This window comes from Alligator mississippiensis, chromosome 3, assembly GCF_030867095.1.
Source record: "Alligator mississippiensis isolate rAllMis1 chromosome 3, rAllMis1, whole genome shotgun sequence".
In the NCBI taxonomy this organism is placed as follows: domain Eukaryota; kingdom Metazoa; phylum Chordata; order Crocodylia; family Alligatoridae; genus Alligator; species Alligator mississippiensis.
The window spans coordinates 84,575,271-84,593,500 of NC_081826.1; the positions used below are offsets into that span (position 1 = coordinate 84,575,271).

General features: G+C 43.3%; 1 protein-coding gene and 1 long non-coding RNA gene across 3 annotated transcripts in view; one reads left to right on the forward strand and one right to left on the reverse strand.

Annotated features, from left to right (window-relative positions):
* The window catches only part of AQP4 (aquaporin 4), a 31,264-nt gene extending 13,400 nt beyond the window's left edge, over positions 1-17,864 (forward strand). Inside the window, exons 4-8 of one of the 2 annotated variants that reach the window (XM_059724154.1) lie at positions 7,072-7,486; positions 8,314-8,478; positions 8,841-8,921; positions 12,896-13,121; positions 15,894-17,864. In XM_059724154.1, the coding sequence (XP_059580137.1) occupies positions 7,072-7,486; positions 8,314-8,478; positions 8,841-8,921; positions 12,896-13,121; positions 15,894-15,898 (892 nt within the window). In that variant the 3' untranslated portion in view covers positions 15,899-17,864. Of the gene's footprint in view, positions 1-7,071; positions 7,487-8,313; positions 8,479-8,840; positions 8,922-12,895 lie in introns of both variants that reach the window. The other variant, XM_019487427.2, reaches the window with a different exon arrangement.
* The window catches only part of LOC132249327 (uncharacterized), a 257,790-nt gene that overhangs the window by 39,578 nt on the left and 199,982 nt on the right, over positions 1-18,230 (reverse strand). The window lies entirely within an intron of this gene.

The following is an 18,230-nucleotide window of genomic DNA, read 5'->3' on the forward strand; positions in this document are numbered from 1 at the left end:
GCCGTTCCCCTCTACAAGGAGATACTCCCTGTAATAAATAAGTTACTGTTTGAAAAGTGCCTCTCAATTCACCAAAGTGTCTTGAGCCTACTCTACTGTACAGTGTTTTAAGTCTAAGGTGCGGTGCCTTTAGTCTATGGAGGGCTGCCTTGAGTCTATGGCATGGCATCTTGAATCTATGGTGCGGTGCCTTGAGTCTAAAAAGACCAGACCCACTGGTCTAGAAGCAGCAGTCTTCAAGTCTGACTCTAACAGTATCTGTCACCAGGTAGGAAATGCAGAGTTCCCTTTCCCTTATTTCCTTCCCTCCAGCCCACTGTGGCACCTTGGCTGCAGGGTGGTCTCTGCTTGGCTGCTGTTGGTCTCTGGGGTGAACAAGTATCACCAAGCAGCTTGGATTATAGTGTGGGGGTGTGTATGGGGGTGTGTATATGCGTGTGTATGTGTATATGGCGGGGTGTATATGGGTGTGTGTATGTGCATGTGTGTGTGTGTATATATATATATGCATGTTTGTATATGTGTGTGTATGTGTGTGTGTGTATAGATGTGTATATGTATATATATGCACATGTGTGTATGTGTGTGTACACGTGTATATATGTATATGTATATGAATATATGTATGTGTGCATGTGCGTGTATATATAGATGCACGTCTGTATATATATATATGTGTATACACACGTATATATGTGTGTGTGCATGCACATGTGTGTGTGTGTGTGTGTATAATGTACATATGTATAAAGAATAACTATCCCAGACATAGCAGTGCCGGGTATATGGTGGGGTAACTTAGATCCCAGGAGCGCAGGGCTGGAAGGACGGGAGGGACTCCCGCGGCCTCGGCTCCAGCCCCTGCTCCCGGCGGGACCCGGCTGTCCCCGCGCAGCCAGCCCGTGGGGGCTCCCGCGCGGGGTGGCGATGGCAGCGCCCGCCCGGCCGCCCCGCGGGAAGTTCCTCCTCCTGCTCTCCCACCTGTTCCCCCTGCTGCCAGCTGAAGCCGTTGCTCCTCGTCCTGGCCCCTAGAGAAACGCCCCGTCCTGCCCTGCAGCCTCCCCTTCCTCCCCACGCAGGTATTTGGGAGCTGGTATCGAATCGCCCCTCGGTCGTAGCTCAGGTCTAGCGCCCCCCCGCCCCCGCCCAGGAGCGCGATCCGCCCGGCAGGCGGGAGCCGGGAGGCTGGGCGCGCACTGGCCGGCGGGCGCGGCGCGGCGCGGCGCGGCGCGGGGCCGGAGGGATGAGCGGCGGGGCTGCGGGGTAAGTGGGGCCCGGCCCGGGGGCTCCGCGCTGCGGCCGCACGTGCGCGGGGCTGGCGGCTGGTGGCGGTGCCCCCGCCTGGGGTAGGGGCTTGGGGGCCCGGGGGCTGCTTTCACTGGTTCCCCCCTTCCCCCCCCATCCGGGGCTGGGCAGCAGCGGGTTAAACGCCCGCTGTGGAGGTGGATCCGAGGCGAGGTCTCTCCTTGCAGCTGGAGCCCCGTCCCCCTCTCCGCCCGGCCAAGGACTGAGTGTCCGGTCCCGGTCCCGGTCCCCCGGCCCCGTCCTGCCCGAGCCAAGCCGCGGAGCAGCCCCTGGCCCGTGAGTGCAGCTCACCGGGGGCAGGGAGGAGTACTGGCCGAGGGCATCAACCCCAAGTGGGGTGACGGGCAAGCGTGATGCAGGGCTGCGCCTCGAGCAAGCCACCTGCTGGGGCCCCCTTGCCCCAGAAGAGCTGCCCCGGACGGGGTCACACCCTGGGCCCCTCCAGCTCTGCTGGCCCAAGCGGGACTGAGCAGGGGGTTTATCCCCCCCACCCTGTTCTCAGGGCCAGTCCAACCATTAGGCAAACTAGGCGGTTGCATAGCATGGTGCCAAAATTTGTTGCGGGGGGGGCGCCAAAATGTTATGCAGAACAAAATAACAGGAACATCATTCTCAATAACAGCCCTAGCCGGCTAGGGCTCCACCTTGGTCTAAGACCTGTGGTTCAGTAAGGGGAGAAAGACCTCTAAAAAGGTCTCAGAGGAAAGATCGCTAGACTCGCGACTCCTACCCTTTGGGCACCAAGGTTCACAGTTCACCTAGAGCACCAATTACCCGTGGGCCAGCCCTGACTGTTCCTCTCCCACTTGCAGCCTCCAGAGTCTGGGAGAGGGACTGGACATGGGCATGAGTGCCTGGTGCCTCCTGAACCTGGGGGCACACCTGCAGAAGCCACTGACCCTGTCAGGGGGGAACAGCCCTACCAACAGCATCAGTGTTGGCTGTCAGGGAGGGCACCGGCCCCATCAGCGGGGCACGTGCACCAGCTACCAGTCACCTATGGACACGGGCTTGGAGGAGAGAGGCAGTGGGAGCAGGGGAATGAGGGGCATGGCCTCTGAATCACGGGTTCTGGGGTCCAGAGTCCCAGACCCTGCGATTCAGAGGCTATGCCCCTCGCTCCCACTGCCCCGCTCCTCCAAGCCCATGTCCAGTCCCTCTTTAGATCTGGCTAAAGCATCGACTTCCACAGTTGCACACCTGAAGGATGCGCTGTGTGAAAAAGAGCTTCCTTGGAGGTGCCTGGGATCCCGCTGCTGTTGTCCATGAGGAGGGCTGGTGAACAGCAGTGTTTCTCCCAGTATTTCTTTCTAACTGCCGCCCTGGAAGCGTTTCCCACCCCAAATACTTCTTTATTCTCTACCTGTGCAGTTAAAAGCTCAGCATTGCACCTCTCTGCTGCCCCACGCTCACCCCACAGAAGTACCACAAGCATGTGGTACTCTAAGTACCACGTGTTTGGTAAGTGCATCAGTTTGAAAACAAACCAAAATTTATTAGAAAAGCCTATTGCCAAACAGCTGACATAAGTATGCATCTAAGTGAGTAATGAGTATTTGAGCTACAAACAGCTGTACCAAAGCAGAGCTGAAAATGCTCCAGCTTGCTACAGAGATGCCTTTGCTAATACACCTATTATTCCTAAAGAATTTGAGCAATTGAAGTGCATGGCATTGTTTGTAGCAAGCTTGCATTAACTATGTGCGGCTCATTTCATTTGTTGAAGTAATATTAGGCAAAGTTTTAAAAAGTGGACTTTATTATTTCTTTTACAATAATGTTTATAGGCAGGGTTTGAATTATACTTTGACTCTTACAGGGGGGTCTGCAAAAAAACCCCCAAAACAGTTCATTCATGAACAAGTCCACCTAAGTGAAGGAGCAATCCAATTGGAGGCCCCCCAGGTTACGATTTTCAAATCTGACAACAGGGCACAGACCCCCCCCCCCTCCCTCCAGAGCTCCCTCTTAATTCACACTGTTTATAGGCCATAATCAAAATTGCAACTCTAACTACATGCTCATACAGTGCCTAGCAGCATAGAGAAGTCTGTGTCCCAAACAGTTTATCATCTAAATAGTTCTAACAGCTAAAGGACATAGGGGAAACACAAGCACAGAGGTATGAAGTGATTTGCTCAGGGTCACACAGCAGATCAGTGGAAGACTGAGACCTAAACCTCATGGGCCCTTGTCTTCTGATTTCCAGTTCACTACACTGTCCTCTAGACCAGAGGTGCTGAACATCCAGCCCTCAGGGTGGTGTCATCCGGTGGTGGGGTTCCCCATAAGTCTGGAATCTTGGCAACAGGGGAACAGTGGCATCTTTAACTGCTACTCTCCTGTTACCAAGTTTCTAGACCCATGCAGAGCCCTGCAAGCCAATGATATGGCCCTGCATGCTAGATCACACCAGTCCATGGTAGGGCCGGTGCATGGAATCACTCTGTGGCCAGATCCAGCATGTGGAATTAAGCAGTGTATGGCCAGTCATCGTACAAGGATCAGACCACCACACAGGGTTAAGCCAATGAATGGAATTGTACCCGCACACCAACCCTGGCCCAGGATCTGGCCTGCAAACCAGGCCTGCACCATTCATCCAGCCTGGGACAGGGTAGAAGATTGAGCACCCCTGCTCTAGACCAATCTTCTCAGCAGTTAAGAGTGTACAATTACAGCTTTATAGCCATGCTGGCACACCCATGCCTGCAGGATGCTAAAAGAGCTGTGTGCAGAGAGAATCAAACATTTGGAATAAATCATTGCGCTCTTAGGATTAGCAGGATAGGAGTTCGCCTTCTCTTGGAAAACAGCTTCTCACTATTCATTATGTTATGCTTTGATAATAATACCTGGCTCTTATATAGCAATTTTTGCATTTTTAAGGTAAACATATTTAAATAAGCCAGGCAGGATTACTGTGCCCACTATACAAGACAGCCCAGGAAAAACTGTGATGCCTAGTGTTAGAGTCTCTAGTTTCCCAGTATCCGTCTCCACAGCTTCAAAGTGGGGTACACTACACCAAGCTGATACATGACACACAAGTTTTCTTATGTGCCAATGAAAGTATGCCAACAGGCACATTTGCTTGTCCACATCAGTCAGTTTATAGAAAGGTAGGAGAATGTGAGCACTTTGCAGATCCTGCTGCTCCCTACTTGCTAGACACAGTGGAAAGTGGCAAAGAGGTACAAGGAAGAGGGGTCCTTTCTCCTCCCCTGCATTCTGCTAATACAAAGGGTAGGTTATAATTGAAGTGACCAACCTGTAGCATGCACGCCATAACTGTCACAGGCAGCCTGTGTGTGTGTGTGTGCAATATGACAGATCAAGGAGGGGACAAGCACCACAGTAACAGGGAAGGAAGCAGAAAGCAGAGCATCAGATTGGGAAGGGGAAGGGAATTGGTGGAGCACTAAGGGTGGACAAGGGACTGATCAAAACGTTGGTCCCCAGTGGGCTATAATATCCTTGATAAGGTGAGAACATATTTTTGTACCTATTTAGAGAGGAGGAAAATGAGGCACTGAGAGGTTGTGCATGGCCTAACATTGCACACTGATGCAAGAGCGGATCCAGAGTCATAGTTAGGCAGTTCCTGTCTCTGTCCTACCCTCAGTCTGCTAGTGTAAGTTGCTGCTGGCAAGGTCCTTTTTAGCTGGATCTGCATTAGACCTAGAATAATGATCGAGTTTGGCTTAATGTGAGAATCAGGGTTAAGATTCAAATTTGGGCCCAAATTTATATAAACAGTTTTTTGTAAAATGTGGCTATTTTAAATGTGGCTATTTTAACAGTGTGGCTGTTGTTGCAAGATTTCCATAGTCTGAAGCTGTAATCTTGTGAAGATAGCGCCATTTAGAAATTAAAGGGTTAGCCCTAGATTTTTAAATCTTTTCATCCAGAGTCTTACCTAAAACCAAAACTCTAGAGGCAGTGTTTATATCTGGGTAGTGAAATTTTTTAAGCAGTCCAGTCTGAAATGTCAGTTTTGGCCCATAACTAACAGGGCAACCTTTACCCAAAGGTCTCGCATCATTTCACAAATATTAGGCAATTGATTAAGTTTCATATTGGCCAAAGGAGATACGTGAGGTGATTACTGTTCTTATCTCAGATGTTGGGAAACTGAGGCAGTGCTTAAATGATCTGTCCAAGATTGCACGGCAAAACAGGGTCAGAAAGGAGATAAGGAAGTTCTGGGCTTTTGTGTTCATGGTAACTTGAAAGGGCCATATGCACTCTTGTGAAGATACTTCATTCAACACATTTCTTCAGATGTAAGTTGTGTTTGGTGTGTAGCTCAGCTTCCTCACATAACCAGTTATTACACTTCTCCATCCTTCCACTTAAAATGCTGCTGTAAGCTGCTGTTGTAAGCTGTAGCTGTTCACTATGTTTTTCTTTTACATTTTTTCTCTTTAACCAGTCTTTTTAACTTTTCCCTTTTTCTTTTCTTTTTTGCCAGTCTTGTTTTCTTTTCTTGGAAATGCATAAAAATCTCCCCTTTTGGTTGATTCGCCTAATTTATTAATACTACAAATTACTTTTCTATGGTGACCCACTTTCTTGGGTCTCTGGGCATTTAACAAAAATGTAATTACTCCTGAAAGCAGGGTAGCTAATAAATATCAGAGCAGGTGCAGAGTTGAAACCAAAACACTTCTTTCTTCTTGCACAGAGCTCTCGACCCCCCCACCCATACAATTAAATCACTGTATCTCCCTTCTCATCTTAAAAGTACAGCCAAAAAAAACCAGCTTAACTACTGAATGTTTGATTCAGGGAACAAAATTTAGGATATTTTATGTCCTTGTGGCTGAATTCATTTCTACACCATCTCCAGGGTGAAGAGATTATTGTCTGCGCATACATACATTTTTAAATATGGTTTTGAATCAATAACAAAACAAAAAGACTTTCTCTTATAAAAGCAGTTCCAGGGAAATCACAATGAGGATGTTAGCTGAGAGCTTGGCATTACTGAACTATTGGGTTTACTTTGTAAAAGTCCCGATTTTCCCTAGACTTCCCTTATCAAACACATGGGGGTATTGTCCTGCAGAGTGAAATATGCTGAGACAGGGGTTAGCAATGCTTTTGGGGAGAGTGCCAAAAACACCCGCAACCTCAACTTGTAAGATGTTGGCCTGCCAGGGGCAGACAGTGGGGGAGCCACCAGGGGCCTGATCTTTGTTGTGGCAGCGCAGCCTCAGTTCCTTCCCCGCCATGCACCCTGAGGGGTGCATGCACCTCCTGGCTGCCTGCCATAACTGGATCAGGCTCTGGGCAGGCCCCTGCCACCTGCCATGGACCCCGGGTTGCTTGTACCATGCAGTGGAGAGGCTACAAGCAGCTGCACGGGGGTCTGTAGAGCCTGGCCCACCTCATTGCCAGCGGTGGATGTATATGCATCTCAAGGTGGATGGCATGAAAGGGGCCAGAGCTGCACTGCCACAACAAGGATTGGACTCTCGTGGGTCCTCCACCGTCTGCCCAGGGGTGTGTGGCAAGCAAAATGCCTTCACCTGCCACACTGGCACACATGCTGGAATTTGCCTACCTCTGTGGGAAAAGGTCCTCAAATATTACCGATGTTTTCAAGGGTAGCTTGTCTCACAATGCATAATTCTGGTGTTGGACCTCTCAGAATGCTTGACATTGCTGCTGCCCTCAGAAAGTCTGCCAGATAACGATGCTGTTCTGCAAAACTTGAGGCTGATTTGGTGTCTTCTGATACAGATTTGTTTTTCTTTTCAGCAAGTGTGGACGTCTGTGTAAGTGTGAGACCATCATGGTGGCATTTAAAGGAGTCTGGACTCAGCCTTTCTGGAAAGCTGTTTCAGCAGAATTTTTGGCCATGCTAATTTTTGTCCTCCTCAGCCTTGGCTCTACAATCAACTGGGGTGGATCTGAAAAGCCTCTACCTGTAGACATGGTCCTTATTTCCCTCTGCTTTGGACTCAGCATTGCAACTATGGTGCAGTGTTTTGGACACATCAGTGGAGGCCATATTAACCCTGCTGTGACTGTTGCTATGGTCTGCACTAGGAAGATCAGCCTTGCCAAGTCTGTCTTCTACATTGTTGCCCAGTGCCTGGGTGCTATTGCAGGGGCAGGACTTCTCTACCTTGTCACACCCCGAGATGTGGTGGGAGGCTTGGGAGTTACTATGGTAACAACTTTTGCTCCTACTCTTAAAGCAGAATAATTAGACAATACAGTTACTGTTGCATAGTGATGCTTTAAGGTTATTGCTGGCTTATTTATAACTCCTAGATTGTTTTAAGTTCTCATTAGGACAAGTTCATAGCTATTATTTTACAGAAGTTTTCTTTTTAGAACTTCCCCAAATCTGATGACAACAGGTAATGCTAATTTACATACACAATTTAAATAATACATGCATGAAATACAACTTTAAGATGAATTGTGTAGGAAATTAATTCTATGTCTTTATAATGGTGATTGAAAAAAATATCAATTTAAAATGACACACTTTTGAAATAGATTGTGCCTTAGATTTCAGCTTTGTTCTAAACTAATAAGGAATGCCATCAGTTAGCCCTGTTGCAGGACTTATTAAAATGCACTTGAGCCGCATACTGCTTAATTTTTAATTGAAATTTAAATTAATTAAGCTGGGGCTAATTAATGAATTTATAATTGAATAGTATATTACAGTGCTCCCAAGAAGAAAATTGTGCAAGTTTAAGTGCAGCATTTGCAAATCCCTGTGTAAAAGTCAACTGTGCTCTGCAGTTTAACTTTGAAGTTCTTAGTGGAATAACGTAGAACTTTCTTCATCAGTCTAACAGGAATTTTCTATAGCTGTCAGAATAAAAAGTGTGGAAAATTAATTCAAACCTCTATAAAGTGCAATGGTGTTTCATCATTGTGCACCATTTTAAACTGTCTTAATCACAAAACAATTAAAATTTGAGTGCCTGTTTGAATTGCAGACTCACATTTGCTTCATCTCTGTTTCTTTTTTTTTCCCAGGTACATGGCAATCTCTCCGCTGGCCATGGACTCCTGGTGGAGTTGATAATTACATTCCAGCTGGTTTTTACTATTTTTGCCAGCTGTGATTCAAAACGAAAAGACGTCACTGGTTCAGTAGCTTTAGCAATTGGATTTTCTGTTGCAATTGGACACTTATTTGCAGTAAGTGAATGGCTTCTCAGTAATAGAGATTTTCCAGCATCCCCACTCCAGAACTAGGCAAGAGAGCCTGCAGCCTTTGCAGCTGCTGTGGATCCAACCCAGAGCTCAGTGAAATCAACAGGGAGGCTTTCCAAAGAGGACGTTAGTCTAGGACTTATCTGCCTATTTATGTGATGCTTTTGTTAGTTGTATGAGCAGAATGGTAAGTGGACTGGAGGATGATAATGCCCCTAATACTACAGTGATGAACAGCAATACAAAACTAGAGATTCCTACATTGCAGCAAATGACAGTAGTGACTAGCATTGGCTGAATATTAATCTTCTAATAATAATAACATTTAACTTTTTATATTTTTATAGATCAACTACACTGGTGCCAGTATGAACCCTGCTCGATCATTTGGACCCGCTGTTATTATGGGAAAATGGGAAAACCAATGGGTAACCCTACATTTATGTTTCATTTAACATTACAATGAATAGCCACCAAGCATTTCTTTAATTCCTCTCAACGTTTTTCTTGTTCTTCATAGCACATTCCACACAGACCATTAATGAGAAAGGCGGGCACTGACCCTGCTGTGTGCTTTACCATATTTATCTGTACTTTGTCTAAAGTCAACATCTTAATGTTGTTCTCTTTCTATTCAGGATGGGATGAATAGTTGTAGTGTATTGTAGACTGGGAGGTTATTTTTTTAAGGTAGTTGCTACTGGAGAGAGAAAGGGATTCCCACAGGTGTCATGTTTCTCCTAGTCCTAAAACAAATCATGCCAGACATACAAAATAAGGGAGATGACCCTCTTTGAGCTGCTTTCAGTGAGACTACCTGAGGGCATTTTACATGTGCTCTGGAAGGCATGAGGGGGCTCTTTAATTAGCAAGCTGTGCTAATTAAAAGCACCTGCGCATCATGTGTATCAGCATCCTCTGCACTGAAAATGGTGGCAGGGGACTTTGAACTAAAACTCATCAAACAAGCTTTAGTTCAAAGTGCCTTGCCGCCCTTTTTCAGCACAGGGACGCTGATACACATGACACTAGAGTCTGCTGGAGCGCGGTAATTTCCACACTCCAGCAGACTCGATTAATCAAGTCTGCTCCGACAAGCTGGATTTCCAGCATGTTGAAGCCAGCACCATGCACGTGTATAGGAACCCTGAGTGACTAAATTGCTCACCAAGGTGAGATAAGGTGTTTGCAGTCTGGCCTTTTAAAGAGACAGACCAGATATTACCTATTTTGATTAGCCAACGTCAGCTCAATTCGGGGTACAGGTATGGGTGCTGTTTTAATTAAGAGATCATCATTGATGATGATGATGCCATAACCAGCTAACTCATTCTTTACAAGGGTTTATCAAAAACTCAATATTTGATAGAGGGAAATGGATAATGTGTAGCTTCACCTAATTAAACTTAAAGCATGTTTACAGATGCTTAGGAACCTAGAACAGGACCACAGAGCCCTGTCACCTGCCTTTGTAGACAGTCCTTTACTCAAGGAATCCCCAAACTTACCGCTGCAGGCCCTCACACACAAATACAAACTGACACCTGAAACACCAACAGCCTGCAACACCATGCCATAGGTAAAAGCAGAGAAGGTGAGGGCACTTCCAGTGCCCTGCTACTGCAGTTGGTTAATGTATGCTCAGGAGATCCTAGGAAAAGACCATGGCCCAGCTTAGAAAAGAAGGCAAAACCCACAGTCTATGTCACTGTAACCCAAGGAAAAACTTATTCTTGACCCAGATTGTCATTCAGTATGATGTTAGTGGAAGAGCAAGAGCTTGGAAACTAAGGGTTTTCTAAGCACTGATTAGTGCCCCACCACCACCACCCCAGTCAAAATGCCCCCAGCCTTGAGTGTGGCTAATGTCCTGATGCTTCAAAAGAAGGTAAAAAAACAAACCCAGAAGCTAGTAACATCCACGAATAGAAAAAAAATTCTTCCGTGCCTCAGATGACAGCCAAAGCTCAGAAGCATGAGATTACCAGACACCTTCCACACTAGCAAAAAGTTACATGTCTGTTCCAACCCAGCAATTTCAAATACTTATTTCTGCATAGCACACGTGCCAATTGTAAAACTAGAACTCTCTGTGCTACCGTACCATAAACTAGTCCAGTTTAATATTCAATATTAAAAATATTCTAGCATTATCTTTAAGAAAATCGCCTGGAAAGAGAGAGTTTATTCTTAATCTGAAGTTGTGGGTCCTATACTGCTCCTACTGGAGTTGATAATTGTATGTCCATTATCTTCAGCTAGAGGGGGATCAGGCTCCAATCCTGCAAACACCCATGGCAGTAACTTTGTTCCTGCATCCTAGTGAAAGAGATTTTCTCTGTTTCTAGTCAGTGGTTTCTTGTTATTAAAAACTACTGACATTTTTCAATTCTGAATGAGTCAAAACAAGGTAAAAACCTGTCAATTGTATATATGCATATCAGGTTTTGTGTAGCAACATTTTAAAAGAGTGTAACTTCTGTCCTAACTATTGCAAAAGAGATGGTCCCCAGCTATTAGCAGAGGCACTTATTTTACAGGACTACTGAGAGTCATATTAAGGACCACACACCAGAGATGTATGTGTGTGCACTATATTTGCATATCCAAGAATAATTACGTACCTAACTGCCTGTTGTGTCTGCACAGAAGCCGGGTACATAAAGCATTCTATGATTTCAAAATTATGGATTTACATTCTCCTGAAAAGATGATCCTAAAAATAGAATTATTTCTGCATATGCTTCAAAAGGTTTCTTTTCCTCACAAACACCTCATCATCTTGAGTAGAAATGCAAAAAGCAAACCAATTTGCTGCTTAGAGTTTTATTCTCTTTGTGCTTCCTTGCAAGCAGTGCAAATAAAATGAGGTTCTTAACTGACAATTCAGCAAACAAAAAGCCATTTAGGGGCTGCCTCATGACAGGGTACATACACACCAGCTAAAATCGCACAAAACTGCTCTGTTGTTGAAGATAAAGAGGCCTAAATCTTTACTGCACTGCCCCTTGGGCCATCATTCTCACCTGTGCAAAGTGTAAAAAAAATTACCACATCAGGACAGTGGCATCCCACACTTGTTTGGCATAGGGGCAAGTGACTGCACAAGGGGCCTTTTCTCTCTCCATAGAGAAAAATTTATGGGCATAGTTGTACTGGTCCCAAGCATTTGAAATGTGGAAAACATCAGGACTTGGCTGATAAAGAACTTGCATGTTGCCTCACTGGGCAAAATTCAGCATCAGGTTATAGACCTTCTGCTCCCTGAAAGAAAAGCTAGTCAGTTGTCATTAACAGAGACAGATGGCTCAAGGGAATGGCATGAGGCACAAGTAACCTCCATATCAAGAAGCCCGGCAACGCTTCCTGGGACCACCAGTATCAGTATCAACTACCACTAGTCATCACTGAGGAGTAGGTAAGGAATAATGTACAAGATATTGTCCACTGGTAGAGGAATATTGCACAGAGGTGTTTGGAGACATAAAGGTTGTAGGTGGAAAGAGGCATTTTTTGTGACCTTTCTGAGTCCCAGTATCCTTGGCCTATGTACCAGCCAATCTGCTCCAGTAGTCCAGTAACTTAATGTTTGGGTCTCTCTTTTTAAAAGAACAAGGGAAATGGTGGATCTACATCACTAACATTCCTAAAATTAAAGATATTTAGTAGCTTCTCCATATCCTGTTGTTCTGTGCTCACCATGGTTTTCTAGGCTTTATCATGAAAGCACAAAGAGTTTAAGAGGAGGGTCTGAGCTGTTAAATCTACAGATGGTACCATTCAGGATGTCTAGGTGGGATTTTGTGTATATTTTCCCCTTTTCAGAGAAAGGAAAAGGACTTGTGAGCCTGTGAACAGAGACACTGAGGACTTGAGGATGAGTCTTTACTCTGCGAAGTGGTGGTCTACTAAAACATGCTAAAACCAGCATCACTCTAAAAGTGCTAGTTTCTAAACCAGAAAGCATGTAGCTAGGTTTGCATGGCTCTGTTTGAGCTAATGAACATTGACTCACTGGAACTTATTAGCCCAGACGCATCACTGCAGAAGTATAGCTGCATTGCTTCCAGCTCAGGAGACAACCTGCACATTGCAGTAATGTATTTTAGGTACTACAGCTTGGCTTGGTAAGTTTGCAGCTCAGACACACCTCCATTAGTACAACTGGGAATAATAGCACCTCTCCATCTTGTAAGTCCATTGGGAGGGAAAGTTCATCAGATGTGCTAGGAAAAGCCACAGGAGTACCTAAGTAAATGCATGTGCATGGTAAGGATGGTTAAGAGCTCCAGGCAAGTGGTTTGGTGGACACTGATTATTTTAAAGTCTAAAGTAGAGGCATTTTTCTCTGAAATCCATTTTTTTTCAACATGTACTGTTGCATTTTTCCCTCTCTCTGTAGGTGTATTGGTTAGGACCTATAATAGGAGCAGTCCTTGCAGGTGCCCTTTATGAATATGTCTACTGTCCAGATGTTGAACTCAAGCATCGTTTTAAAGATGTCTTCAGTAAGGCTACCCAACAGTCTAAAGGGAAATATGTGGAGGTGGAAGATAGTCGGAGTCAAATAGAAACTGATGATTTGATCCTGAAGCCTGGCATCGTTCATGTGATTGACATTGAAAGAGGTGAAGGCAAGAAGAGAGGTGATCCGTCCAGTGAGGTGCTGTCTTCAGTATGACTAGCAAGGAGCACTGAAAGCAGAGAACAGCCTTGTAGCATGTCCACAGATATCCTTCCACCCATTAGAGAGACAGATTTACTGTAAAGCAAGTATATACGACACCTTAAACGGTATGGTGATGAAAGCAGCTAGGTAGTTAGGTAGTTGTTTTAGCGAGCCATACTTCTCAGTTTGAATATTAAAGGTTTACTTTATTTAAGGGGTCCCCACCAATTATTCCAAATTCAGAAATATTCTTTTCCCCCCCCTTTTTTTGGAATATCCCTAAAATCAATTTAAAAGAGAGATGAAAGCATTTCCCTTTAATAAGTTAATCAATAGTGAGATGGAAATAAAGATATTTAACATTCAGATTGACAGTTAAGACTTATCTGCAAATGCCTATAGACATACAGACATATTTATCAGATTGTTCTTCTGACACTTAATTGGCTGTTGTCAACCCTGATTAGAATATCTTACCATTAAGCAGTTTTTGCAAGGTTCAGTGCTAAAAATGCCAGTGTACAGTATTTAACAGATTCATCCAAATTTAAAAAAAAGGAAGTGTTAGTTTTTTTCTTGTGTATCCCCTCTCATCATTTCTTTAAAACCTACTTCTGAAACACTATATTGTTGATTGGTAGAAAATAGGTACCGATCAGTCATCCTACCTTTTTTTACTCATTAGGTATCCACAGTATATAAAAACACTGCTTTCTTCTCTGCTTATGACCAGAAATAGTGAAATTGAAATTCTGATTTGAGCTGCAAAACATTTTCATAGATTGTATACAAGTTAGTATAGCTGTCCATCTGGTGAAAGGTTCTTTTGAGGTTTAGCTATTGATCATTTAGGGTTGCCAGTCTATCAAGGTCATTCGGAAAACATGAAAGCTCACGTGTTACTCAGTAACTCAAGTAAAAGATATCAGAAGAAAGGAAGGCGTATCTGTTTTCAGTGCTCTTGTTCAAATAAACATTTCTGTGCTAATTTATATAACCTAAATGTTTAAATGACTTACCCACTTTGCTTACAAGGAGACTATTTTTTATTTATTAGCAAAGTAGATGAGGTTTTATTTTAACTCTGGGTAACTATATTGAAATACTGATTGGGAAATATTTTTGATAAAGGATAATATAAATATGACTACTTTGGCTTTGACTGTTGTTAACTGGTCTCTCTTTAGTTGAACAGCATTAAGAGTGTTCCACTGTTCATATAGTTTTATTCTATCATGTCTATAGTAACGTTTTCGCCATTAGTCTTATTTCTTAATAAGAAAAGAAAGTGAGATGCTTTATAAAAGAATGTGAAAAGGGATGTCCCGATGTTTCTACACACATAAAGATAACCAATCTTTCCTCTATGGAAGCATTTCAACAGATATAGCTAACCCAACCAAAAAGTTTTTTAGAGCTCTTCCTAACCAACACACTGCTTTGTTCCTAACCAATTGCTTGGATTTTTTTGTGATATGCCATTACAGTGCTGTTAGAGTACTATGTTATTACCATAATTATATGTGTTTTGTAATCTAAAACATGAAAAGTCATTGATGCTTACATAAACACCGGAGGAAAATGAATCAGCAAAGGTTGTAAATTGTAGTAGGCTGGTCTATTCTTTGACATATTAAATGAGTTTGTTCTAATGTATTAGATAGATACAGTGATGGAGTAATAGACCACTAGTAAACTCAAAGCTGTGCATCACTGCGGAAGGGCAATACTGGTATATTTGTTTTTCTGTTCTCATGTCCCCTTTATGATAGCTTTCACCCCTATAGGAAAGAGAAATATATTTTATTAACTGTACATAGGAAACAATCACAGCATCAACATTCATGAATATAAATGTAAGTAAGAGCATGCATGACATTTTTAGTGCTGGCATATAGTAGGACAGAAATCTGCTTTTGTTCAGTGGGAAGTACAAGGTCTGATGGCTAAGACATATACTGTCTCTCTGTACAAGACTGGATTTTACCTTAAACAAATTCAGTGTGAAAAATTTAAAACTTGAGCACTTTTTCTGCCCTAGTTTTGTTCTGCTTTTTGGACTAATTTTTTTTTGGACTTTGCAAAACATTTTGCATGGTTTCAGCTGCAAGCTAAATGGAGAAAGTTATTATCACATTTGTAGACTTTAAAATACTTTTTTTGCATTTAATTTTTGTACTAAGCACGCTCTAGTAACTCATGATTTGTAAAGTTTGTAGGGCATCATATTATTCAAATACAAGACTGTGATTATGTTATTTTGTATTTACGGCCCTTTTAGACAAAAGGAATTAAATGTGTACCTTCCCCAACTATCTACAGTCAGATTCTATTGCCGAGATGAATATAAAACTAGCCAAGTCAATTAAAAGACTTTTTTTTTTCATGAAACACTATTAATGAAGGGTGGCAAACACTCAGTGCCTGTCTCCGGAGACTTCTTCACACAAAGAAAGAGACAGTGATAAGACAGATTGCTGAACAAAGAAGGCAGGGAGAAAGGGAAGCCAAAGCAAATACAGTGTAATCTGGTGAGGGATATTGCCACCCGGTGTCTGTAGACTTAAGGGGGTATGGTAAGAAAAGTGAGATACAGTGGGTCAGCTTGTAGTCTCACTGAGGAAGACTCTTTGAGAGGTTTGCTGTTGACTATCATGGAAGCAATGAAGTGTCATTTTAGTATTTGATATCGTTCTCTCATACAAACTGTATTTTGTATGTGTTTTTCAAGATTAAAGGTTGAGAGAGATCCTTTCGGCAAGATATATTACTTTGAAAGCAGGTGCGTTTGACTTGAGCTTTATGACCCACCTCTAAAGCAAACTCCAGGAATATTTCTCATTACAGTCTATTCTACAGCACCACATGGAGAGATCATCATTAAACAAAGGGAATGCCACAGATCAATCACTTTAAGAAGTTGTCTTAGCCTCAACCTGAAGGAATATATGTTCTTATAAATTGTTTTCTGTGGTGTCATTAGCATGTAGTATGTACCTTTTGGTTAAACACTATAGACTAACATGACTTTTTCTCATGATCTGGTTTGTATTTTAGTATTGTTTTAATAATACTCTTGTACTTTATATTTTGTTGGCTATAAGTTGCATGCACCTGGTAATATAACTTGGTAACCTAAGTTTTACAATGTCAATCTTATTTGTTCATGTTGGTGAGTGGATATGACAATAACTATACCCATTGGTCATTATGACCCCAGTATCCTCAAAATTTAGAAATGGAAACAATCAACCAGATGGACTCTTACATCTGCTCTGTCAATGAAGGAGTTGTTTCCTTCAGTATATTCACATCAGGGCCAAGGTATTCAAAATATTTAATTGCTGTCAATCAGAACTAAAAGGTGAGAAGTGGATTAAATTTAAGCAAACAAATATCTTTTAAAATGCAAGAATCCTAAATGGTTCATGACCCCAATTATAACTGTTCTCATAAATATGTATATCCTGCAGCATTTGATGTACTATATTCCTTCTGCTATTGAAGTACAGGGAGCTATAATTGACCTCAGTAGGTATAGGCCAAACTTTGCATATCACATCATCTGCTTGCATCTAGTACATGTGTTAGTACATGAGTTTTCTGTGATATGTTTTGTTTGTGGTTAGCAGTACTTTGCTTTAGCAGTTGGGTAAAATGCCAATTATCACTGTAATAAATTACAGGGATTTCCACGTTTTAAATGCTGGTTACAAAGATGTAGCAGTTATGCTTTGCAATGTTTTGTCAGCAGCCTCTGAAAATATATGCCAGATATTATACACAGCACAATGTTAAAAAGTAGGAATCAAATATAAAAGAAATCATATTCTGGATCTTCTCTTAGGACATCAGAAATACCAATTTAGAATCAAATTTATATCACTCGCCACCAAAGTGGCGTCCAGACAAACACAGACATTTGGTTCCATGGGGACAAGTAGCAGTGGTGCACCTTGTGCCATAGCTACTTGTCCCTGGGGAACACCTGTGTCACGCACACTTTGGCTCGTGGCAAGTTACCCCAGCAGGTGGTAGAGGAGGCTAGGTCCAGCACTGGGCTGGCTCCAGCAGCCTTACCTGGGCGCTAGAGGCCTCCCAGGGCTGCAGTGGTGGTGATCCTGCCAGGCGGGTCCTAGCTGGCAGCTACAGCATAACTCTGGGCGGACCAGCTCTGCTTTTCAGCAGTCCTTGCTGCCCGTGCGTGCGCTGCTCCATTTTTTTTTTCTGTGGGTTTTTTTGACCCCTGGATATCCAAGGGTCAAAAAAACCTGTGGAGGGGGGTGGGGAAGCAGAGCAATGCATGCATGGGCAGCATGCCCTTGCAGCACAGAGAAGACCTGACTATGCAGTATGTGGCGCTGCAGATGTGTTTGCGATGCCACATACCGCAAAGCTGTGCTCGTCTAGACATGCCCAGTGTGTGCATCTGAGTTTATCAAGGACATGTTGAATAAATATCCTTGAAAATATGCATACAGGATTTATTATTAGTTTATACTAGCCAAGTCAGAGTGGTACAGTCACTGCAATTCAGAAAAAATGGAGAATGCATGGATGTTTCCACCAAGTTTTTTATTATTAAAATGTTAATCACTGCAATATCAAAGCTGTACTAAAGAATTTTAAACTTTAATATATAACATTTTGCTGTATTTTGTATTGTTATTGTAAATAAACTATTGTCTGCTTAAAATGTAAATGCATTGTTTGGTAACTAGGAAACGTAAGATTTTGGGCAGCAGGAGAGCAGAAATTAACACTGCCACCACTTCCCCACTTCCAAATTTCCAGACCCATGGGGAGCTATGGGACCTGGATAATGTGGCTCATCAGGCTGGATTCTGACCCATGGCCTGAGGTTGAGTATCCCTGCCCTATTCTAGAGGGCACTCTTCAGGGAGGCAGAAGACACAGGCCTAAGTCCCTTCAGACTCCCAGGGTCTCCCAGGGTCTTACCATTGGGGTTGTTTGGTAAATTTGCTGAGGGGCTTACAGAAATGACAGCCAAATGTGGAAAGTTTATCAGATAGCTTTTCCAGGTGGTAGTTCATAGAACTGTATACTC